The 25000-nt window shown below is 43.2% G+C and overlaps 4 protein-coding genes across 6 annotated transcripts in view; 1 reads left to right on the plus strand and 3 right to left on the minus strand.

Annotated features, from left to right (window-relative positions):
- fam161a (FAM161 centrosomal protein A) overlaps positions 1-3970 on the minus strand; it is a 6853-nt gene extending 2883 nt beyond the window's left edge. The window contains exons 1-3 of the mRNA XM_058380816.1: positions 3771-3970; positions 1906-2156; positions 323-1531 (exon numbers count right to left, since the gene is read on the minus strand). Coding sequence (XP_058236799.1) covers positions 323-1531; positions 1906-2156; positions 3771-3911 — 1601 coding nt within the window. The 5' untranslated portion in view covers positions 3912-3970. The remainder of the gene's footprint in view (positions 1-322; positions 1532-1905; positions 2157-3770) is intronic.
- Positions 3971-4474: 504 nt separating this feature from the next.
- cct4 (chaperonin containing TCP1, subunit 4 (delta)) lies at positions 4475-10214 on the minus strand. Its single transcript, XM_058380040.1, has 13 exons — positions 9886-10214; positions 9082-9134; positions 8745-8834; positions 8549-8657; positions 7587-7851; positions 7300-7432; positions 6312-6451; positions 6111-6207; positions 5905-6015; positions 5665-5795; positions 5133-5367; positions 4724-4837; positions 4475-4638 (listed from the first exon to the last, which is right to left on the minus strand). Exons 1-13 carry the CDS (start codon positions 10004-10006, stop codon positions 4624-4626), a joined length of 1614 nt encoding a protein of 537 aa, XP_058236023.1. The 5' UTR covers positions 10007-10214; the 3' UTR covers positions 4475-4623.
- Positions 10215-10401: 187 nt separating this feature from the next.
- Positions 10402-20062, plus strand: pus10 (pseudouridine synthase 10). 2 transcript variants are annotated; one of them, XM_058380043.1, is made up of 18 exons: positions 10402-10487; positions 12208-12353; positions 12468-12701; positions 13434-13520; positions 13611-13645; positions 14621-14732; positions 15112-15173; positions 15290-15335; positions 15529-15593; positions 15721-15806; positions 15880-16005; positions 17037-17093; positions 17692-17768; positions 17857-17912; positions 18020-18137; positions 18473-18615; positions 18747-18846; positions 19638-20062. In XM_058380043.1, the coding sequence occupies exons 2-18, from the start codon at positions 12228-12230 to the stop codon at positions 19674-19676; spliced, it is 1569 nt and encodes a 522-aa protein (XP_058236026.1). In that variant the 5' UTR covers positions 10402-10487; positions 12208-12227; the 3' UTR covers positions 19677-20062. The 2 variants fall into 2 exon arrangements, with proteins under 2 accessions (XP_058236026.1, XP_058236024.1); XM_058380041.1 differs by having other exon boundaries at positions 10428-10581.
- A 1892-nt stretch (positions 20063-21954) lies between these two features.
- The window catches only part of akt3b (v-akt murine thymoma viral oncogene homolog 3b), a 28242-nt gene continuing 25196 nt past the window's right edge, over positions 21955-25000 (minus strand). For both annotated transcript variants that reach the window (XM_058380044.1, XM_058380045.1), the window contains exon 15: positions 21955-25000. This exon is cut by the window's right edge and continues 1581 nt beyond it. The gene's annotated coding sequence lies outside the window, so the exon portion shown is untranslated.

Raw genomic sequence — 25000 nt, forward strand, 5'->3', positions numbered from 1 at the left:
GCTAGAGGGGTGACTTGGGAGGAAGGCAAGAAAGCTGGGACACACTGGATTGGGGTGCTGGAAAGAGGTGGAGGTTGAAGGGATCGTGCTTGCACTTGATTGGTTGATGGGTGGTTGGGATCGTATATATATGTGATCAGCAAGTCTTATACTAAAACACTGGATACAGCTATACAGACCGAGGATCTATGGGGAAAATTTTGCAAGGGAAGCACAGAAACCTTTGACAAACACGGAAAAGACTAGTCAAGCTAATTGATGTTTGGAAAGTCCTGAGCTGGTTGGTTAGTTGTTTATCAATCACCAGGCTGGGTGCAGTTACCTAACAGCCTCCTGACGTTTCTTGGCTGCGTCAGTAATTTTGGAAGGTAAGTATTCACGGCTCCCAGAGAGAGATGAACACACAGAAGACGAAGGTGTTCGAGGAGAAAGAGACACAAACAGGCCCTGTGATGCGCTCTGGCTCCTCCCCCCTGCCTCAGTGTCGACTGTGAGGCGCTCTTTACGCGGGTTGATGTTAGCCGTGCACAGCATGAAGGGTTCACAAGCTGTCAGAGGTCGAAATTCACGCTTTCTTGCCAGCTGCTTCTGGAAGCGCCTATATCTGGCGTCGAAGTCTGGCACCTGGGAGCTGATTCTGATGCCTGCGGTCGGTGCCGATCGCTCTTGTCTCTGCATTCGGCGTTCACTGATCCGTTTGGACAGCATGCTGGGCGGCTCGTTGGCGCTCAGGAGCATTTCTGTCGCTCGCATCTCTTTCTTGATTTCCCGGTAGAGCTGCTCTTCTTTTTGACGCTCGCCCGTCGCTGCCTCTTTAACCGCCCAGGGAACCGGTTTGGCGCGAAATGGCCGCCTCCTGTGCTCTTCTTGCTCCTCAGTGAGCTCCTTCTGCTGTTTCTTGATTTGCTCCCTTTCCAGAAAGCTAAAGGGCCTCTGAGTGGTGAGGAGGCGCCGTTGTTCCGTGGCCCGTAACTGGCGACGCCGTTCTTCGTCTCGCTCCCGCAGTTCCTCGTACAGCGGCATGCGCACGTGAGCAGGCACCGCAGTGGCTCTGAACTTGCGCTGACACTCGGTCAGCTCTTCTATCTCTCGCCGCAGCTCCTCGTTCTCCCGTTCGATTTCAGCACGAGACCTGACCACCTTGTGTTTGTATTCCGTCTCCCGGAGTGTCATCTGGAAAGGCTTGGGCACCGTCACCTGTGGACGCCAGCCTTCCTCTTTTGACCTTCCTCTTCCTTTTGTAGACCTTTGAACTCGCTTTGGTTCCACTGTGGCTTGATGGTTACCTGGATGGTTCTCTAGCGACGTTGAGGAAGGTTTCTGCTTATTTGGGGATGTTTTATCAACACGGAATCCTTGCCACATGTTTTTGATGTGTTCCTTCGGTGAGCTGAGAAGATCTTTCGTAATGTTTTGGTTGACATGGTCACCACGGTCACCGTTGCAAACCTCATCCACATAGAGTTCATGGGCCAAGTGAGACTTCTTCAGTTTTCCCCCAGTCGTACCGTTTATCTGATGACACTGCAGCCTACAGACAAACACACGGCAATTAAACAAATTTACTCCCACACCACTGAAGAAGAAAGACATCCCAATATGAAGGTTTAAGATCCTTACACTTGTCCATTTTTCCTGCTTCTAACACATCAACTTTGAGGACAAAATGTTCACTTGCTGCTTAATATATCCCACCCACTAACAGGTGCCATGATGAGGAGATCATCAGAGTTATTCACTGCTCACAATGTTATGGCTGATCGGTGTACATTCCCCAGAGATCCCATGCAATTAACAAAGTTATGGAGGTTAACCAATTTCCATCTTTGCCTTTGGTTCACCCGGACAATGTTTTCAATCCCAACAACAAACCATTAATGTGAGAAACTGAACACAGGAACTCACAGACAGGCTCTGTCATGTTTGCTCAGAGGTTCACTGCCCTTCAGCTCCAGTTTCTTGAGGTACATGAGCTCGAGATCAGCCATGGTGTGAAGGTGAGCTCTCCTCAGCTGCTCCAGCTTGCAGTAGTACTGCTCATTAGAAAGGTACAGCTCATGCAGGTCAAGGTGATCGGCAGGCCAGGGGAGCTGAGCGCAGCTGACTTCAGCGTGAGCGTCATCAGTTCCTGGGTCTGATTCTTCGTCAGACTCCTTCTGATATGTAGAAAAATGGATCAGAGGTTTGAGTGACATTGGACTTATGTCTTTTGGCAATCCAAGTGATCATAGAAAGAAAGAAAGAATGACTCTGGGCATTACTACACTGATATAAGTTTGAGAATGCTATAGAAACATCATAATGTCTTTTAAACAAACAAACAAACAAAGGGGTCATCCCCAAACTGTTCACACATTAAGAGTTCCTTTCACTGGAACTAAGGGGGCCGAGTCCAACCCCTGAAAAAAAAACATCAATGATTTGGAGGGGTGTCCCAAAACTTTTGGCAATATGTTTTATATATCTTGTTATAAATAAACTAATAGATTCCAGCTTACAAAACACTGACATTGGAGACTCCATCCTTAAATGCTACTAAATAAGTATATCCTTAAAGAAAGCTTCACTATATTAACAAAGCCATGTTTTTCTTTGATAAATAATAACACGTTTTTTTGGCCAACCCTGTGAATGAGGTGTTGCCATAAAAACGATAACATATTAGTACGAGGTGCTGTTATTGAAACACCTGACCGAGCGGAATGAACTGAACTGAATTGTGTAGAATGTGATGAGTTACGGTGTGATTGATAGCAGTCAGTGTTATGAGAAAGCTCCCCCTGCTGGTGATGAGTGGTTAAAACACCACACACTCTCATCTGACTGTGACATCAACACATTTCCTCAACATTATTGAGCCTGCAGAAACTGAATAAACATTTTGTGGTGTGTACAAATTTTAACATAAAATATCCGTGACGCAAAACAACGTCATTCACCCACATTTATTATATAGTTATATAATTACAGGTGCATTAGGTAAGATTAGTCTATTTTTTTCCTACATTAAATCTCTAATTAATTCCACATTAAATCTCGTTAGTAGGTGGGTTAGACCCAGATTTAACACCCACCTCACTTCCCCTAAGCCCCGCCCCCAGGATCTACCCTGGCCTGTAGAACTGTAGTCTGTATAAAATGACTAATGGTTACCCCAAAGCCCCGCCCCCAGGATCTACCCTGGCCTGTAGAACTGTAGAGTCTGTATAAAATGACTAATGGTTACCCCAAAGCCCCGCCCCCAGGATCTACCCTGGCCTGTAGAACTGTACAGTCTGTATAAAATGACTAATAGTTACCCCAAAGCCCCGCCCCCAGGATCTACCCTGGCCTGTAGAACTGTACAGTCTGTATAAAATGACTAATAGTTACCCCAAAGCCCCGCCCCCAGGATCTACCCTGGCCTGTAGAACTGTAGAGTCTGTATAAAATGACTAATGGTTACCCCAAAGCCCCGCCCCCAGGATCTACCCTGGCCTGTAGAACTAAATCTGTATAAAAATGACCAATTCAAGCAATAAAAATTCAAGTAATTTTTCGGACCGGAAATTCAGATTTTTTCCAGCAACATAACACTTTTGCTCTGAAGTCATGGCTGAAATCATTTATCATCATTCTTTACATATTTTGAAGGTAAGCTAAAAAAAAATCGCCTAATAAACATTTAATTATTTATTATTATATATAAAAACTTAAAGTCTATTGACATTTTCATTTCAGTGAACAACATAAGAAATTTCGGTCCCCAAACTAAACCGGAAGTGCCTCACCTGTTCATTATCCGTTATACCCGGGGCAGCGCGCGCTCTCTCGTATAAAGCCAGCGGGACTTTCGTGTGCGGATCCACCGGTGTTTTCAGACAGGATGTAACGAGCACGTTAGCGCGATGGGAACCGTCCATATCTTTCATTAATAAATAACAACAAATAAAACTAACACAACTAGGCCGAGTTTGCCTCCCGCTTCCCCTCCTCCTCCTCCCCTCTCTCTCTTTCTCTCAGAACTCCATAGCAACGGCGTCGCGTGGTGAAGCCAACACCGGCCCAATCCCAATCCCACTTCCACTCCCTATTGAAGTGCGCTATGTGAGGCGCGCGACAGTTCACTCAGCGCCCTATGTAGTGTACCAGAGGGACAAACAAGAAGGTCGTTTGGGATCGAGCCAACAGGGACGGCCTAAAGAAGTTAATGAGATTAAAGCGGCTTTTCTTTTCTTCAGTAAGCGAGATAAAGGAGGAATGTCCGCACAATATTACACTTTTACTTTAATTGTATGACGACAAACCCTTTTCTTTTTTTTACACTTTACACCAAAATGTGTTTAAATTCTTTACGTTTTGAACTAATAGCTAATAACCTGGGAAAATATGTAGAAGTAACAAAACCTAGTTTAATCCAGACATTCAGGACTCCTTTATAAGAAGCATCAGATCAGTGTAGTGATGATGAAATGAAGAAAAGAGAATACAGGAGTCCAAAAAAAAAGAGTTTATTAAATTACGCAACGTAACATCTACAGAAAGCTCATGAACGGTTGGTCATGGCGAGGTGTTTGGTGAGGTCCCCACATCCTTCAGCAGCAGTGCTTCAGTCCATCAGTGCTCTCTTCACACACATGCACCTTATCGTGTGTTCACCTGCAGAGGAAACGAGAGCGTCAGGAGCGGGTTTTAATCGCTTCGGTCATGTTAAAGACGTCACTTTATTACACCAGTCACTTACAATATCGTCGATCTTGAGGATGCTGCGCACGGTTTCCGTAGCGAGGGTCAGGGCGCTGATGGAGACCAGGAGAGGCTGGACCACCAGTTCCTCCAAGATGTTAGAGATGCCACCCTGATGGAGAGAGAAAAGCCTTTACCTCCACTATATAACATTTACACCACAGCATAGCTGAAATCTCTGACTGAATTGTAACGATAAATGGACAGAAAGCGCGTTTATTATATTAATACGCTAAAACTTGCAACAACAGTTACAGGAAAATAATCAACCTCAGTATATCATCGTGTCACTGATTATTTTCCTTTAACAGCACACCCCTAAAGTGTTTCATTCCTGATTCCTTACTGGTTTGTCGCCATGTTTTGACTGTTAGTGTGTAAAACACCAGCTCGTCTGGTGTGCCCACCTTGCGCACGTTGATGCCAGCCGTCGTCTCGCCCTGAGCATGCCTGTTGCGTAGCTCTGTTACCGTGGAGATGGGGTTGAGCCCGGCGTTCTCGGCCAGCGTGGAGGGAATGACCTCCAGGGCGTCGGCGTAGGCGCGCACACAGTACGCCTCCATGCCACCCAGAGAGCGGGCGTACTCGGCCAAGCGCAGAGCCAGCTCGATCTCCGGAGCGCCGCCGCCTGCAATGAGAGCTCTGAAAGAGCGAGAGGCAAATATGATAAATAAACGTAATCGTTCTCAATGCTGTAAAGGCTGTGAAAAAGGCAGCATGTAATATAAACTAATTATTGCAGTAGGAACGATTAAACGATGCTAACACACATCGTCCACGTGTTTTATACTTGATCCTTAAAGTGTTGGTTTATTTCCCTGACAGGAATGTTAACGTTTGTGTTGTTAAACCTATACAACTGCAGGTTTTCTGGATAAAAGTTAAGGTAATAAGCAGGTGATAGTGCTATCATACTGTATAAAGGGATGAAGTGGACACCTTTTTTTGACGAGGCAGCGGATGACGCAGAGGGCGTCGTGGATGGAGCGCTCGGCCTCCTCGATCACCAGCTTGTTGGAGCCGCGCACCACGATGCTCACCGTCTTTCCTGGATTGGAACAACCGGTGATCTACACACACACAGTATCAAGAAATAGCAGTGTGATATCATCAAACACTTTCAGTGAGCTATAGAGAGAGCTCTAGTGACGCTGTGCTCAGATCAGTGTGTCGTCTCACCTTGACCAGTTTGCCCGAGCCGTCCAGGCTCACCTCCTCGGCCAGCTCAGCTGAGCCCAGCATCTCCGGTGTGAACTGGTCAATGTGGGCGATGGGTTTGGTGCCGATTGTCTGGGAAAAAAAGAAAAGAATTAAAAGCATTACTTCAGTTTATTTCTGTAGGATTTTCCTCTGAGAAAGCAGACTGAAGTGCAGCGTATCCTCACCTTGCAGATGAACTCGATCTCGTCCCTCTCGATGTCCTTCACCACCATGATCTTCATCTTGTTCAGGAAATGAAGAGCAAGATCGCTCAGCGCATCTCTGAAGCCACACAGAACACAGCACTGATCTTTAAAGTGTCTAATTCTTGGTGTTTTACTGGATTGTTCTATAGCTTGATTTATTAGTTTATCATCTTTTGCTACCTGAGGATGGATTTCTGGATGAGCAGGACGTTACAGCCAGCTTTCTTAATCTGTTTGACCAGGTTGAGGATGTAAGCTCTCTCCTCACGGAGCACGCGGTCCATCTGTGCGTAATCCGACACCACGATCTGGTTATCCATCTGGACACCAGGAAACAACAAGAAGAAAAAAAAGATTAGGACATAAAAATTCTTAAAAATCAAATTCACCTGGAAAACCTGAGAGGATCTCTCTTTCCGTGGGTACGGTCCGATACACACACCCATGTGTCGTTTACAATACGACTCAGATTAACCACTAAACACTCCAGGACATTCATTCACTACAATTCAGGAATCTGGTCCTGATTCAATTCAAAGCCCAATCCGATCTAATCCAATTCACTGACAGACAAGATGGAGGGGTTCCAGAGTGAGTGAGAGAGAGAGAGAGACAAAGAGAAGGATAGTGAAAAAAGGAGAGAGAGAGAGAGAGAGACAGACAAAGAGAAGGATAGTGAAAAAAGGAGAGAGAGACAAAGAGAAGGATAGTGAAAAAAGGAGAGAGAGAGAGAGAGAGAGAGAGAGAGAGAGAAACAGACAAGGATAGTGAAAAAAAGAGAGAGAGAAACAGACAGACAAAGAGAAGGATAATGAAAAAAGGAGAGAGAGACAGACAAAGGATAGTGAAAAAAGGAGAGAGAGAGAGAGAGAGAGAGACAGAAACAGAGACAGAAGGATAGTGAAAAAAAAGAGAGAGAGACAGAGAAGAATAATGAAAAAAGGAGAGAGAGAGAGAGAGAGAAGGATAGTGAAAAAAGGAGAGAGAGAGACAAAGAGAAGGATAGTGAAAAAAGGAGAGAGAGAGAGAGAGAGAGAGACATAAATGAAGGGAAAAGGAAAGAAAGAGAGAGAGAGGAAGCTATATGTATTCCCTATAAGGATCTGGTGAATAAGCCGTATCTGGTCTGGACAGTATGATGTGTAAGGGGCGTGGTCTCTGTACGTACATCAGTCTTGGGTGGAGACAGACAGAACTGGATCAGACCGATCTTGGCCTTCTCGACTCGGGACAGTCCACTGTTCACCACCTTCTGGGTCAGAACCAGGCCGTCCACCAGCTCACAGTCATCAATGGTTCCACTGAAAAACAGCAACAAGTGTATTTGAGACAGCTGAGACACGACCCCGAGATCACCACGCCCGTTTCAGAGATTTTGTGTTAAAAATAAATAAAATTACAGAAATCCGATTCTAGGATCTTCCGCCTCAATCATCTGTGCTGCGCGTGACTCACCCGAGCTTCTTGACGATGTTGATGTCTCGGAGGTCAACGCTGGTGGCGGTGGCCGGGTCGATGACCCTCATGACGGCGTCCACGCTCATCGGGGCGAGCAGGCTGGAGTACTGGGACACCACTTTGGAGCACAGTGAGGTGGTGGCACTGTTCAGCAGAGTCTCGCGGTCGCTCAGCTCCACCGGCTGGCTGATGGAGGTCAGGATCTCCACACCCTTATCCACCGCCTTCTGGAAGGACTCGGAGATGGTGGTGGGATGGATGCCTGGGGAACGAACGGTAACGCTTTAGAGGGCGGGAAGTAACACTGAGTGACTGGACAGTGCACTGATTAATCAATCAAGATCTGAATTAAGACGATCAGAGTGGACAATCTCCTCTCAACTACAGCTGAGTTTCTAAGACACGGAGGACGTCTGAAAACGGCACACGTTTCTTGTGACACGGATGGAACATGCCATGTGTATTTAAAAAAAATCTCCAGGATAAATGTAATAATTGGAGAAGTGATGCAGCCGAGATCATTACAGAATAATCACAATAGTTTTATATAAATATACACCGATCAGCCATAACATTATGACCAGGTGAGGTGAATAAGACTGATGATCTCATCATGGCACCTGTTAGTGGGTGGGATATATCAGGCAGCAAGTCAACATTTTGTCCTCAAAGTTGATGTTAGAAGCAGGAAAAATGGACAAGCGTAAGGATTTGAGCTTTGAGTTTGGCGAAGGACCAAATTGTGATGGCTAGACCACTGGATCAGAGCATCTCCAAAACTGCAGCTCTTGTGGGGTGTTCCCGGTCTGCAGTGGTCAGTATCTATCAAAAGTGGTCCAAGGAAGGAACAGTGGTGAACCGGAGGCAGGGTCGGTCAAACACAATACTAGACAGGTGGTCATAATGTTATGGCTGATCAGTGTGTAGGATGATGCAGTGTGTTCAAGATGTCTGTGTACCTTTCTGTAGCAGCTTGGCGCAGGAGTCTAGCAGAGCTCCAGCGATCACCACGACCGATGTAGTGCCATCTCCAGCCTCGATGTCCTGAGCCTTGGACAGGTCGACCAGCTAAAACACACACACACAATAAGTGTTTCCTTTTCCCCCCTCTGTTTCAGAGACTCTACAGAAACAGGACTCTTGCTGGTGTCTCACCATTTTCGCAGCAGGGTGAAGGACCTGCATCTGATTCAGGATGGTGGCTCCGTCATTAGTGATGGTGACGTCTCCTTTCCCGTCCTGGATCTACGACACAAATCATCATCACACATAAATCAACCCTATTTAGTGTCTAAAGTGTAAACAGATCGACACGGATTGGGGGAGGAGGGGTGGACGAGAATAACTAGAAAGGTCTTTTTTTAAAATTCTTATTTCATATTGAAGGTTGGCAATGCTTGAGATTTACATAAAGTTACCATAATGCTGCCTACAATAACTACATTTCTTCTAGGAATATTAGCAAATATGGAGGATGGTAAGTAAGACGTACCATTTTGTCCATGCCTTTAGGGCCGAGACTCGTCCTGATGGCATCGGCAACGGCTGTCGGGACACAAAAACACACATTGGCATCAACACAACACGCTCTCGCCTCAGAGTACCACAATTCATCATGGATGTATAATGCTGGTCAACTCGGTCATTCTTCCCGAACTCACCGAGAAATATAAATCGATTACGATTCAGATTATTTTACTTAAACGTCAAACAATTTAAATAAAAGAACAATAACAAAGAATAACACCACTGAGATCCAGAAATCCTGCAATCTGTCATGAATCACCTGAGACTCCTTCCATCAACGTTAAATAAACATGTCACATGCGGATTTACACATAACCATTAAGCATTTCTGGATTGCTGGGATATCGCGGTAAAGTATCGCGCGTATCGAGTATCGCGATGCGCCAGTGATCACACACCGTCCAGCCCTGAGAGAGAGACATGGCGAGCTGAGGGGCGTCGCTGCAGCATCATGACCATACAAGGCGCTGTCATGGAGCTTCTCTCTGTTTCTCTCTCAAAGCTCCTCTTTCTCTAACTAATGCTGCAATACGGGATTTCAGCGTGCTAGTTGACCGGAAGCTTGCTTATATATATATATATATATATATATATATATATATATATATATATATATATCTATTTATACATCATCCCTAAAGCTTCCATTACAGCCTGTAAACCCGCACACTCAGCGGCTAGTTAGCATTAGCATTAGCCTTTAGTAGATCCAACGCTTCCATTGCAGAATCAGAGTGTAAATATAAATATATGTAAAATAAAAACTCACCTTTTCCAGCGCTGATGTTGCTGAACCGAATCTGGGCCGGTTTGTCCCGGTCCACATAGGTGCCTCCGTTGTTCTTGCCTCCGCTGGGAGCCTTCGGCACTGCTATGGCGGCTTCGGGCATCTTTATTATAAATTTCTATTTAATATTATTGTTAAATCTCGCTGATTTGCTTCTGATCAAGGTTTAAGGAAAACGCACGCTCTCGCTGCTGACCCGCACACCGCTCCCAAAGCTCGGATGGACGCGGATTCGGCCCGGTTCTGTCTCACGGTAAATTACAACAGAACCTTCCAGAGAGCTACCGGCTGCGAGCGAAAGGACCCAAAAACCAGCGTTTGCTGGCGCTCGCTAATGACGTAAAATAGGAGGCGTGCTCTACGCCTGGCTTAATTAAAAGATTTGAAAATAAATTAAAAATAAATAAACAAAGACAACAAAGATAACAAAGACCTATATTCTGTTGTGTAAAGTACATATTTAACAACATGGCTTCATTGTCGTTGAGTAATTAATAACACAAACCAAAATAAAAACAGAAAATCCTCATGCTAACGTTACTCATTGAGCCGCCCGCAAGCAGAGCCGGATATTCATACAGATGGTAATGATAATAAATAATAATAAATAATAATAAATAATAATAATAAAAGTATTTCCGGGTCATTGTGAACACTTTACGAGCTGAACGCATGAAGGTAAGTGTTTGGTTATATGAGCTAAACTGGTTAGTGCAAGTTACTTTAATGCGCTAAAATGAAACCATCACGTGTTTTTGCTGGACCAGAGTGCAGAGTGAGTCCATGTACTGGTCAAACTGGACAGCTCTACTCTCTCTAAATATCCCTGAGCACTAGTGTCCTGATCAAAACCTCATCTAAAGCCTTTATAACTTTGTACATTTTCCATTGGGAAATCTACAAAGTCTATCTATCTATCTATCTATCTATCTATCTATCTATCTATCTATCTATCTATCTATCTATCTATCTATCTATCTATTTATCTATCTATTTATCTGTCTGTCCGTCTATCTATCTATCTATCTATCTATCTATCTATCTATCTATCTATCTATCTATCTATCTTTGGCATATATGTGATGTCTGGGTTGCCAGATCGTCAGTCCAAATAACACTCAGACATAATGTGTATGTTTTCAGCATCATGACTCAGGTGCTGTAAATATTCACATCAAGCCTCCTCACCATACCTCTCACCATACCATACCTATCTAATCAACTTCATATAACACAATATTGGTATTGTGTTGCGCTAAAATGAAACCATCACGTGGTTTTGCTGGACCAGAGCAGAGTGAGTTCATGTTCTGGTCAAGCAGGACAGCGATACTTTCTCTAAATATCCCCTGAGCACTAGTGTCCTGATCAAAACCTCATCTGAACCTTTTATATGGCATATATGTAATGTCTGGGTTGCCAGATCTGCAGTCCAAATAATACTCAGACATAATATGTATGTTTTCAGCATCATGACTCACTTACATTAAGCCTCATTACATCACCATACCTCTCACACTGAGGTTCAGGGGTTCGGGATGTGTATCTGGGTATCTAATCAACTTAAATAACTGAATACCAAGGATGTTATTCTTATTATTCTGTCATAACCCTTATGGTCTGTTACGGAATTCATCCACCACTAACTACAGAACAGTATAAACAATGTTCACGTTCATCTGATTGCAGTTTTAATAAAAACCTGGAAGTGCTGTAATGTGTTTAAGATCAACGTCAGGATAAGTGGAATAAAAAAAATCCCTAATACCTTGAATAACTGAATACCAACCTACGAAGGTGGTGTAACGTTGATTAAATTAGATCTATGCCATGTCACAGTGGTCTCTGTGCACTTCCAGGATGTATATAGTTTGAGATTCAGAACTCAATCAAATCAGCATTAGAAAAAAGTGCTTTAAATATTTCCTTGGGACAGAATCTGGCCAAAATGATAACTATAACTGCGTCTTATCAGGAGAGAAGTAAAAGCCTGTGTTATGCTTCTGAGTTCAACTCCAGAGGACTGGATTTTTAGTGAACTGTGCATTGTAAAGAGTAACAGACCTGTCAGGGGTGTGCTCAGAGGTCACTAGTGTCACTAGTCATCTAGTGACTAGGTCACTAGTCACTAGATCACTAGAGGTTACTAAAGATCACTAGTAAGTACAAGTCTTCAAAATGTCTGACCTCCAAACTGTAAACAACAACAACAGTCAAGTAAAATGCACCCAGATTCTACAGGAAATCTTCCACAGGACGTGTGGTCATTTTTATGATTTTCTCTCTTCTCTCTTCTTCTCTCAGAGTCTATCTCTCCCTCCGTGATGCTGTCACTTAAAGATAAAGACTGTCCAGTCATCAGGAAGCTGTTGGCGTCTGGCTGCTGTGGGAGATGCGTCCTCAGGTTCTGCTGTGTGGGAAAATATTCGGCATATCAGCAGTCCTGTGAGGTGTGTTTGTGTGTGTGTGTGTGTGTGTATCATCACACTGACCCTCTGAGCATTTTTTGTACAGTCTGTATCACATCAGTGTTTGTTTATTTATTTGTCCGTGCTGCTCTGTAGGACCTACGTAAAGAGCTGTTAGTGTTCCTCAGTGAGCATGATGGCGAGCAATCCCATGATGCCTCAGGAGAGGCCGAGGCGGGGGACCCGCCGTGTAAGAAAGTGAAGTTGGAGTCATCTGAGCCTTCGTCTGGGGAGAACGCCAGCGTGGAAGGCGAGTCTGAGCCGTCAGGGGTGTGTGTGGCGTGTGTCGGGGTGCTGCAGGACTTCTGCGGTCAAACTTACGCCAAACAGGTGAGAGACGACTGTACACAGGATCCTGAATTAATCACGTTCAAATACAAACGAAATGCTATTCCGAATCGATGATGGAGTAACATAGGAGATATCACACGATAATACAACATTAAGCCATAACATTGTGAGCAGTGAGAGGTGAAGTGAATAAGACTGATGATCTCCTCATCATGGCACCTGTTAGTGGGTGGGATATATTAGGCAGAAAGTCAACATTTTGTCCTCAAAGTTGATGTTAGAAGCAGGAAAAATGGACAAGCGTAAGGATTTGAGCGAGTTTGATGAAGGGACAAATTGTGATGGATAGACGACTGGATCAGAGCATCTCCAAAACTGCAGCTCTTGCGGGGTGTTCCCGGTCTGCAGTGGTCAGTATCTATCAATCTTTAAGTCCTGTATGTATGCTCCATGGAGGCCCCACCTTGCAACTTACAGGACTTAAAGGATCTGCTGCTAACATCTTGGTGTCAGATACCACAGCACACCTTCAGGGATCTAGTGAAGTCCATGCCTCAAAAGGTCAGGGCTGTTTTGGCAGCAAAAAGGGGAACCAACACAATATTAGGCAGCTGGTCATAATATTATGCCTGATTAATATACAGTGCCTTGTATAACTGGTCAGTACAGTGAAGCACGGTGGTGGCGGCATCATACTGAGAGTTACCCCTGGTCCTGTGGATACTTTCGCAAGAGACTATAGAGATATGGATGTACACGTTTTGTCTGAAGGTGTCCGAGGCAGTGAGGAAAGGCGACTACCAGTTTGAGAGTCTGATGCTGGCCGTGTCTCTTCCTGCTCAGCTGTCCGTCAGAGAGGTACGCTGACCTCCTCATGGCACGCTTCACTGATTCACTCATTGATCTCTTACTCTGTACGGTTCTTCACCATGGCTCTCGTTTTCGCAGCACTCCTGCTGGTTACACATCAAGAAGGAAGTCAGGTATGTGAGCAGCACACGTTTTCTAAGTCACATATATGTTACAGCACAGTGAAATTTCTTTCTTGGCATATCCCATCCTTGGGGGTTGGGGTCAGAGCGCAGGGTCAGCCATGATGCAGCTCCCCTGGAGCAGGTGGGGGTTAAGGGCCTTGCTCAAGGGCCCAACGGGTGGCAGCTTGGCGGTGCTGATCTTCCGGTCAACAACCCAGAGCCTTAACCACTTGAGCTACGACTGTTTTCTGGTCTGTTTTGGTTTTACCAGCTTCACAGAAACCAAACAGACCTGGAATCATGTGACTCTGGAATCATATGAGTCATTTTGTTAAATGATTCGTTCACTGATTTGTTCGTTTAGCTCAAACAGCTTGAGCAAGTGAAATCGGTAGCTTGTTTATAACATATTTATAAAAAGAAGTCCAATTTCAGGCTACTTCTTCACGCTTCTAGGAGCTTTACCAGATCCGACAACGAAAAATAAACGAAGATAGGACCTAACATCCAACCCTGGAATTTTATACTTTTGTTACAAATACAGATTTGAGGGTGGAGGGAAATGGGAATCCGTCTGGAAATGATGACCTAAAGGACATAAGGCTAATTTTAATTCATGATAAGATTAATTAATAATAAGATTCTCTCTGTATAGTCTTGGCATTGTGCGAAGACAGTGTCGCTTCCTCAGATGATAAAATAGAGGTGATGAGTGGAGGTATGAGAGCGCATCACTTCCTGTTGATACTTCGGGTTAAAAATAGGGTTCCGTAATCCTGGTTCTGGACCCTGGACATTTTTGTCTCCTCGAAGTCACCCAGCTGTGCTTGAATCTGGAGATTCTGGTGACCAAAATCAGCATGAAAGTAGGAACCCAGGTCCAGAGGAATACTAAATTAGTGCTTGGGGCTGAGATGAATAAGCTCTGATGTTCACTGAGGATGTACAGGATAGTAAGATGGAGTATTGCACCGTGTGCCTCAGGGAGAAGAGCATGTATCTGGATAAGGAGGACGTGGTTCAGGTGAAGGACGCCTTCAAGTGGGCCGTACAGGGACTGGTGGGCAAGGAGCTGGGAGCAACGGTGCTCACTAACGTAAGTGTTCCTCTAACTTTAGCAAACCGTGGGATTCTCAAAGCTGATTGGTCGTGGTGTAAATATATATTTTAAAGTTAATATTAAGATACTTGCTGTAATATGTTGTGATTTCTGCAGCAACAGAGATAATTCACCGTAACGTGTTTTCGGATGCTCCAGATCAAGCGTGTTGTTATTTAGCGACGTGTAATAGTTGCTATGGCGACGTTTTCTGTAAGGAGATGTTTATTATGGATGTCAGGGTTTTTTTTTATTGATTTTAGCTATTGATAAGTTGTGTGATGTAAAAGAAATGAGAGACATGCGGGTATATGGCTGTAACGGCGGACTCCGATTCACCCCGTCGTTGATTATTTTCCTACATTCTATTCTTCAGAGTGCCTTTGAGGTCAGCGTGGGTTTCGTGCATCCAGAAACAGACGGAGACTGCCACTTCCTGTACGTCTCTTCTCTTCTCTTCTCTTCTCTTCTCTTCTCTTCTCTTCTTCCTTCTCTTTTTACTCCTTAGCAGCTTTCCAAATGTGTTTAAGTGACGATCTGCGTGTCGTTCGCAGGGCTACGGAGTGTCCGGATTGCTTTAAACCGACGAAGAACAAGGCTGTAAGCAGAAACAAACCGTTCTTTCTTGCGTTAATGCGTCTTATTCCTTTTCTAGTTCGAACACCTGTTGTCATGGTTACGTTGTCATAATAATCAGTCTGTATGCTTGAGTAGTAATTGAGACTGAGAAGGATTTAGGGTTTGTTTCTGATCTGAAGTCAGCGGTGTATTCAGCCCTGTGGCTCTTCCCCAGTCTGTGTTCACTAGGATGGCTGTGGTGAAGGCGCTGGAGAAGATCTCGGAATCAAAGTTCCTCAGGTTAGAAACCTTCAACCTCTCTGACTTCCATACTACAACACTGTAACCCAATCCGAAATCAGGCGCAAATCACTACGTCCAGGCTGGCGTCCGTATTCACTGACGTCTTTTCTGTGTGTCTCTGTAGACATTACCCGTGTCCACCTGTCTCACCCTCCAGCACGTGCACTCCGCTTCAGACCACATGCCTGCATACATCTGTCTTCATAGCAGGTAAAGTGTGGCTCATGTGTTTGTCGAGGACGTTAGTGGATGATCTTGATGATTTTCTCTACCTTCCTCTTAGGGAGGTATAATAAGTTCTCCCGGGAGCTTCCTCAGACCCCCTGGGTGATAGATGGAGAGAGACGGATGGAGGGATCGGTGGAAGAGTTGATCGCCGATCCTCTTCTGGCCGCCTTCAAAGCTGATGGTCAGTGAGCTCAACACTGTTTACATCTACACATAAATGGTCAAGGTTGCTCATTATATTCAGAAACACCACAATTACCCTAGGGTCAGTGGAGGTTTCAGGTCTTTCAGAATCGGATCAGACATTGTTACTCACGTGACCCAGTCAGGATCGTGACCAGACTCAAACTTACACACACTCCATGGCTCTGATGAGGGACTGGACGGTCACTCCTCTCAATCCACTTTGATTGGTCTGCACGTGACCTTTCATCGCTTGGGGCATCACTTTTCTGAAAGAATTTCATAGATGACTTGTTGCCTCTCTTCACCTCCTTTATCTTGGTCAACAGAGTCATGGTAGACTCTGACCTGACATTATTCTCCGGTAAGTCCTTGGATCGAATTCCAGCTACAGTTTATGGAGGTCATGCTCATTTATTAGGAAATGCCCCACATGGTCATGGTTCTCTGGGACAGAGAAGACTCTGGGGCAGCAGCTTCAGTTTTCCATTGTTCCTCTCCTCTTGCACAGTAGGCATTCTGGTGTATCTGCAGTATTTCAGAATATGAGGTTGGAAGGGTCTGATCAGGAATCTGCAGGCTGCCTTGTCCCTCCATTCATGTGCCCAATCAAGTTAAAAAACTCATTCCATCAATCATGGTGGTTCAAGCCTCCCCAATCCCTGCCCAAACCTCTTCCTGTTGGGGCTTATGCCTCTCCTGGCCTCAGGTATGGTAGTACCCTACACCTTGCCCTACCACTTCCAAAACTAGGTCTTCTGGGAACCAGAGCTTCCACCACTTCATTATGGCATGGACTGGACTTCCTCTGCCCTCTAGGTCCTTCCTGTTATCACCTTGCTGCAAGCCTGGGTTTCGTTTGAGATCTCGTACAGTTCGATCTCCCTCTAGACCAGGCTTTAGTGAAGGGTTCTGCTGTTGAGGCTCTGGGGCAAGTGCAGCTTGGGAACACCCCAATAGTCAAAGTACCTCATAGGATTGGAGTTAATACTTGCTGGATCTTGTGTGTGCACTCTTTTTTTTTCACAGGTTTCAACTTCTGCTCATCGGGGAGAGAAGACGTGGACGTACGGACTTTAGGAAACGGTGCGTCACAGTCATTGGATTCACTTTTATTTACATACACCGATCAGGCATGACACTGTGAGCAGTGAGAGGTGAAGTGAATAAGACTGATGATCTCCTCATCATGGCACCTGTTAGTGGGTGATCCCAGCACATCTTCAGGGATCTAGTGGAGTCCATGCCTTGATTGGTCAGGGCTGTTTTGGCAGCAAAGTGGGGACCAACACAATATTAGGCAGGTGGTCATAATGTTATGCCTGATCTGTGTATGTTATATATATGTATAATTGACTATTTTCATCCATTCCTCTGTGGTAAAAGTTTCACTTGCTAACACAGAAATAGGGATTAAAAGACATTTAAAAGCTTCTCAAATATCACGTGTAGGGAAGCATGGTGGTGGCAGCATCACATAGAAACCATAGGAAACTAGATGTGTTTTTAGACTAACCTTATATTCTAAAGTCTAAGCTGAAGAATTAATGTCTCTGTATTATTATCATCTCTGTATTTCTCAATGTCGCAAGCTAATACTTTCTGAGTAAGTTGTGCCAGATCAGGGAAAAGTAAACATCTGGAAAACATCGAGGTCAGTGACATGGTGATGTTTCTCCTGCAGGACGTCCGTTCGCCATCGAGCTCCTGAACCCACACAGAGCGAAGTTCAACAAAGCCGAAATAAGACAACTTCAGGAGGTACGGAACCGACGCTAACGTCTCTCTCTTCACGCAATCGTCTGATCATTCCTTATTCGTTTTCTCTTCATCACTCTCATCTGTGCAGACCATCAACACGGCTTCCGACAAAATCCGAGTCCGAGATCTGCAGATCGTAACCAGGTGTGTGTGTGTGTGTGTGTGTGTGTGTGTTTTAAAAGATATAAATATACTGGTTACATAGCCATAGCTACATTTTCTACAGCTGTTATTATGTTGTGTGTCTGTAGAGAAGCTACAAGTCGGATGAAAGTGGGAGAAGAAGAAAAGACCAAGTCCTACAGCGCCCTCATCTGGACACAGAAGCCTATAACATCGGCAGATCTGGACTTTTTGGAAAACATCAAGGTTTACCATCCTCAGTGTTCATGACTATATCAGTGGAAATGTCAAAAGAAGTGGAAAGTGTCTAGACTAAGGCTTTTGAATAAATAATAAAAATCTATTTATTTTATTTATTAGCTTCTGTTATATCAGTGTAATATAAATCAGGAGCAGCAGGTAAGAATGTCTGTTCAGGGATGTGTCTGTCTGTCTGTCTATCTGTCTTTAAGTAGTAATTTATGTAATTAGAGATAAATGTTTGGGATAAATAGATAAACTTTAGGATAATCTATGAATTAATAATTCTGCGTTGGGCGGTTTTCACCACCGTTTGTGTGTGTGTGTGTGTGTGTGTGTAGGAGCTGAAGATCGATCAGAAAACCCCACTCCGAGTCCTCCATCGCAGGCCGCTTGCCGTCAGACAGAGACTCATTCACTCCATGAGTGCAAGCTACCTGGATACACACCACTTCACACTGCAGCTACGCACCCAGGCTGGGACGTATCCTTAAACACACACACACACACACTCTGAGTTTATTTCAGTGTTGATAGACTGCTTTGGCGTCTCCACATTAGTTCTGTCATTTACCAGAAAGCAGGTTAACGTGACCTTAACAAGTCACCACACAGCTACATTAAAGAGTTTGTTCACGGAGATTTCGGCCGGACGAAGCCCAACCTCGGGGCCCTCATGGAGACGGAGGCGGACATCCTGGAGCTGGACGTGGAGGTTTGTTCGTTTCATTGCGCCACAACATTTTAAATAATTCTAGACGAGATATTTAAACTAATCTGGTCAATTAGACAATATACAATAGGGAAAAGTTTTGGCACACCCCATCAAATGATTGAAAGTCCTGGTTCACAGTCTCCACTCTAATTCATCCCAAAGGTGTTCTATGGGGTTGAGGTCAGGACTCTGTGCAGGACAGTCAAGTTCCTCCACACCAAACTCACTCTTCCATGTCTTTATGGACCTTGATTTGTGCACTGGTGTGCAGTCATGTTGGAACAGGAAGGGGTCATCCCCAAACTGTTCCCACAAAGAGCATGAAATTGTCCAAAATGTCTTGGTACGAAGCTGAAGCATTAAGAGTTCCTTTCACTGGAACTAAGAGGCCGAGTCCAACCCCTGAAAAACAACACCTGAACTCAATAATTTGGAAGGGTGTTCCAAAACCTTTGGCAATATAGTGTATCTTTGGTGCTTGATGTTCTAGCGAGTTATGGAAGTTTCCAGAACCTTTAACTACATCCAGGTGTTCAGTGATGCCACACACATTTAGCTAGTCTTTGTAGCTAAATGATGTAAATCTCAGGCAGCCGCCATCTTGGGCAACCCAAATCACTTTAATCCTCCACGTGCTAGCACCAGAATCATAATATTTCAGTAAAAATTAATTTCTATAAGTGCTTCTGTAAAGCTTGAAGGTGAAAGTGGGAAGTGATGTGATGTTAGCGTGTTATATTAGCATTTTAGTGCCAATGAAGCAGTTTTAAAGCATGTGGTGTTGTTGTCAGTCGGTGGATGTGGACTGGCCTCCTGCTGTACCCGAGTGAGCGACGGACACACATCCTGAGGAAATCTCTGGGGAATTCCCGTCTCCATGACAACTCCCGCACACCGTATTTCCGCGTCGTAGCCCAGTACCACGTTGATGACGACGTCAGCACATGCTAAGCCTTATACTTTCAGTAAACCTGACTTACTGGGGATATGGTGTTGATTTTAATCTTGTATAAAATCTGTTTAAAGTTTATTTTGGACCGGTGTCTGGAACGGGTCTTTCGTTTAAGCGCCTCAGTCGTGTTTTCTGGCACAGAAGAGCTAGGAATATGCTGGATGTATCTTTTCTTTTTAATTTGTTGCTTAGAAAGTTTAATCAGGACTCCTGTCAAGTTCTGTATATTTTCTGTGAATAAACCTCATCAATAATCAGTCTGTGTTCTGTTATTTTCTCTTTCACACACTGTATATAATGCCACCATATGCAAGGGTGCCAATACTTTTGGATCTGGGAATCATTCATATTGAATAGTGACTCCGGATATGTCCTCTCGTGGTCCGTATTGAATAGTGACCCCAAATAGGTCTTCTCGCGGTCCGTATTGAATAGTGACCCCGGATATGTCCTCTCGTGGTCCGTATTGAATAGTGACCCCAAATAGGTCCTTTCGCAGTCTGTATTGAATAGTGACCCCAAATAGGTCCTTTCGCAGTCTGTATTGAATAGTGACCCCAAATACATCCTCTCGTGGTCCGTATTGAATAGTGACCCCGGATATGTCCTCTCGTGGTCCGTATTGAATAGTGACCCCAAATAGGTCCTTTCGCGGTCTGTATTGAATAGTGACCCCAAATAGGTCCTTTTGCGGTCTGTATTGAATAGTGACCCCAAATACATCCTCTCGTGGTCCGTATTGAATAGTGACCCAGGATATGTCCTCGTAGTCCATATTCAATAGTGACCCCGGATACGTCCTCTCGTGGTCCGTATTGAATAGTGACCCCAAATAGGTCCTTTCGCAGTCTGTATTGAATAGTGACCCCAAATAGGTCCTTTCGCAGTCTGTATTGAATAGTGACCCCAAATACATCCTCTCGTGGTCCGTATTGAATAGTGACCCCGGATATGTCCTCTCGTGGTCCGTATTGAATAGTGACCCCAAATAGGTCCTTTCGCGGTCTGTATTGAATAGTGACCCCAAATAGGTCCTTTTGCGGTCTGTATTGAATAGTGACCCCAAATACATCCTCTCGTGGTCCGTATTGAATAGTGACCCAGGATATGTCCTCGTAGTCCATATTCAATAGTGACCCCGGATACGTCCTCTCGTGGTCTGTATTGAATAGTGACCCAGGATACGTCCTCGTGGTCCATATTCAATAGTGACCCCGGATACATCCTCGTGGTCTGCATTGAATTGTGACCCAGGATACATCCTTGTGGTCCGTATTGAATAGTGACCCAGGATACATCCTTGTGGTCCGTATTGAATAGTGACCCAGGATACGTCCTCATGGTCTGTATTGAATATTGACCCAGGACATGTCCTCGTGGTCCTTTATTGAATATTGACCCAGGATACGTCCTCGTGGTCCGTATTCAATAGTGACCCTGGATACGTCCAGATAGTCTGTATTGAATTGTGAATCAGGATACATCCTTGTGGACAAACGTGATCCAATCCGGGTTTCGTTTGCTGCATCGTCCTCACGTCATCCAACTGACTTCCAAAAATTATTGGCACCCTTCATAAAAATGGGCAAAAAATTATTAAAGTGAGGAAGTGTGTAAAAAATCACGTTACCTAGCAACAAGCTATGTTTACGACTGTAGACTGGGCGCACAGCACACTTTGAAGTAAATTATATGATAAACATTGTTTGTTTTATTAATGTGAATATGCAGCTGAGAGCAAAAGTTTGCACCCCCACCCCCCTTTATGGGTTTTTGAACGGAACAAGGGAAAAAAATTGTTTTTTGTTTTATTAAACATTATAATTTATCTAAAAAAAATATATATAAAAATGTAAATGTAAATTTGTAAAAAAAAAAAAAAAATCTAGCAAAAAAAGAGAAGGAAATGTATTCTCTACTCAGTTATTGATATCTGGAAAATGTACAATTTGGGAATTTGTGTTAAAAGTAATTTTTTTTTTTTTTGCATTATTAAAATTAAACCATGTCATAAAACGGCATAAAAAGGGGACGCAAATGTTCACACTTATCCATAGGATCTTAAAGACTCAAAAGTTTCATGATCCACATCCAGGTTTAGTAGAAAAGTTGAACAGTTCACTCACCGGACAGAAACACAGGCAACACAAACGCGATTGGTTTTTCCGTCATTTTATTATAACTTAAAATAAATATCACCAAACAGCAACGAAGCAGGAGACGTCACTGTGAACCTGCCGCGTCGCTTTGGTATTAAAAACAAACCAAACAAATCCAAACAGAACAACTTAACAATGAGATCCAAGAACCGAAAAGAAATCCATTAACGCGTCTTTCGTTTCTTTGCTTTCAAAAACAAGGAGCCTTCGTTGCGCCGAGAGGAGAGACGGAGTGTGACGACGGCGTGAGCGAAAATTAGAAGACTGGTACAAAAATATACTGAGGGGGGAAAAAAAGGGTCTCGTGATACCGACATTTAGAAAACCTTGACCTTGAAATCAGCAAAACGGAGAGAAAACGTTTACAACTTTCATCTGATTGGTGCGGATAGAAAAGAGGCGGGGCTTAAATATCACAGAATCTACAGTAATGTTTTTTGTTTCAATCACGCCATCGTTTTGTCTTCTGACGATAAGATACGAGTCTGTTTATAAGGTCGGATTGGACGAGTGCATCCAGAGGTGGATCTCTAGCCACGTGTTAACGTGAAACCGCGTGGGATTAGTGCAATACTGACTCGTACACGTGTGCGTAATGTAAGTTAATTCGCACTGATTATGCAGGGGTGCCATTACTTTTGGACCTATTGAATAGTGCGCTTTTGGGAAACGTCTGGGGTTTCAGGTTAGCTGCGTCGTCCTTACGTCATCCGGTGACCTCCAGAATTATTATTAAAAAGTGAACAAAAATTGATGAAATAAATGTAATTGTTGTCGTATATCAAAAAGGAGCAAAATGATCCATACGGTCCGGATGGGAGGGGCCTATTCTCTCTCTCTCTCTCTCAGCAGTGCTAGCTGATCGTTAGCATCTGTGATCTCAGGTATGCGGAAGAGGGCAGATGCACTGCGAGAGGTCCGAAACGACGTGACCGATTTCAAGTGTCTCAAAACAACTTTTTTATTTTTTTTAAAAATCAGAAAAAGAGAAGGAAACATATTCTCTCCTCTGTTATTACCATCTGAAAAATGTACAATTTGGGAATCCGTGGTTTTTTTTTTTTTGGACTTTTATTCTGGAAGAAGAGCGTCCTTAAAATCGAACAATGTCGTAATAAAAAAAAAATGGGCATAAAAAAAGGGGGACGCAAACTTTCGCACTTATCCGAAGTCTCAAAAGAAACACGCGTTAGCCTTCTTCACCCTCCTCGGGTGACGCAATCGACATTGAACGCAAAAAAAATTGCCTTTAGAAAAAACTTTTCCAGACTTTTGGAGTTTTGTTGCATTAAAACCCCCGAAGGGGCACAAATTTTGAGTCATTTGTGTAAAATGACCACAACCCCATAGATCTGGACTCTCAGAAAGGTGCTGAAGAATCTGGAGGACACAGTATGTCGCGATCTACGGCTAACCTGAACTGAGCGATGTCAACAACAACAACAACAACAACAACAAAAAATAAACACAATTAGAGTAAGAGTTATTTGTGTTGTGAAAAGAGAAGCTTGTGTAGTTGATGGTCAGGAGCTGAGTCTCGGTTTCATTAGAGTTTTTACAGAATAAAGCCTCGGTGCGGAACGGCGCTCGCGTGCGGTGAGGTTTCTGTACAAAGAGCCGTGTTGGAACGTTTCATCACAATACGCTTCCTCAGCTATTTATCCATCACCAGCACCTTTGCCTGGATTTTATATATATATATAAAATGTCATAATTATAATTCATTCTATTTTATATATTATCTATAAATATGATTTATATTCCTATTTATTTCCGTTGTACTTGTTTCCCTTTTTGTTTTTTATTAAATACTTTTGTGAATGAATATAAAAACCTCTGATAAACAGAGACACTCCGATCCGGGATCAGGTTTTCATCCGTGCCTCGAGTATCCGAGATCCTATTCACGGTTGAATGCAAAAGTTTGTACACCCTTAGATGACATTTTGAAGTGGATTTAAATAATTGTTTATTTATTTTTTTGCAGCAGATTTTAATCAAAAATGTTCATCTATTATGTCAGGTCTGCATACATCACGCTTATTTATTTATTTATTTTTATTTATTTCATAATTTCAAAATGTGACAATTCTATGCAAATCAGATGATCGATTCATTTTTTTTCAGCTTTAAAAAACGTAATATAAAATACGACGGAAATTCCTCATATTATTTTTCCATCAGTGTTTTTTCATTATTTTTTTCCCAGATTCATTTCAGCGTTAAAATAAACGGACGGTCTCAGGATCATACGGCCGTCACTGTCGACTTTTTAAACAAAGCCTAATGCTGAAGATGGAAGGAGGAAGAAAAGAAATAAATAAATTCACAGGATTTTCCAGATGCTACAATTTCATTTAATCGTTTAATCACGCAGAATTTTCTTTTCATGTTCACTGATGCTTTTTTTTTTTTTTTTTTTATCACGTTTTATGGAAAAAATTCTGAAAAACATTCAGTGCTGAAATATATTCCTGTAAAGCTGTTTGGTGAAATTTTTTAACACTCTGTACGAATAGCACTGAAATTGCTGATATTTTTCTTTTTTTTTTCTTATTTCTAGACTTCATCTGATGAAACACTTAGGAGTTCAAAATGAGTTAAATATTTTTAAAAACAATATTTATATTTATTATTATTTTTTAAATTATATTTATTATCTTTTAAAATTATATTTATATTATATATTTTTTAAATTATATTTAGATTGATTTTTAAATTCAATAAAAAAAATTTATTTTGATTTTATATTTAAATAAAAAAAATCCATTTAACGTTTTAGTGTGAAAATCTTTCATCGCTTGTTTTTCTCCGATTTTTTTTCTGACGTCCGGACGAATAAACGCAACGTACACAGACCCTCGTCTCCACCCTTCACCCTTAGCTCCGCCTTCAACCTCTTTTATATCCCTTAATCCTGTAACACCGGAAGAACCAAGGCTCCATCCAGGTTTGAGCTGCAGAAGGATTTTAGATAAAATGTGAAATAAGAGGCACAACCTACTGGATTTACTTTAAAAGGAAACGGAGGCTCCTAGAGTTA

Source organism: Hemibagrus wyckioides, linkage group LG26 (genome assembly GCF_019097595.1).
Source record: "Hemibagrus wyckioides isolate EC202008001 linkage group LG26, SWU_Hwy_1.0, whole genome shotgun sequence".
NCBI lineage: Eukaryota > Metazoa > Chordata > Actinopteri > Siluriformes > Bagridae > Hemibagrus > Hemibagrus wyckioides.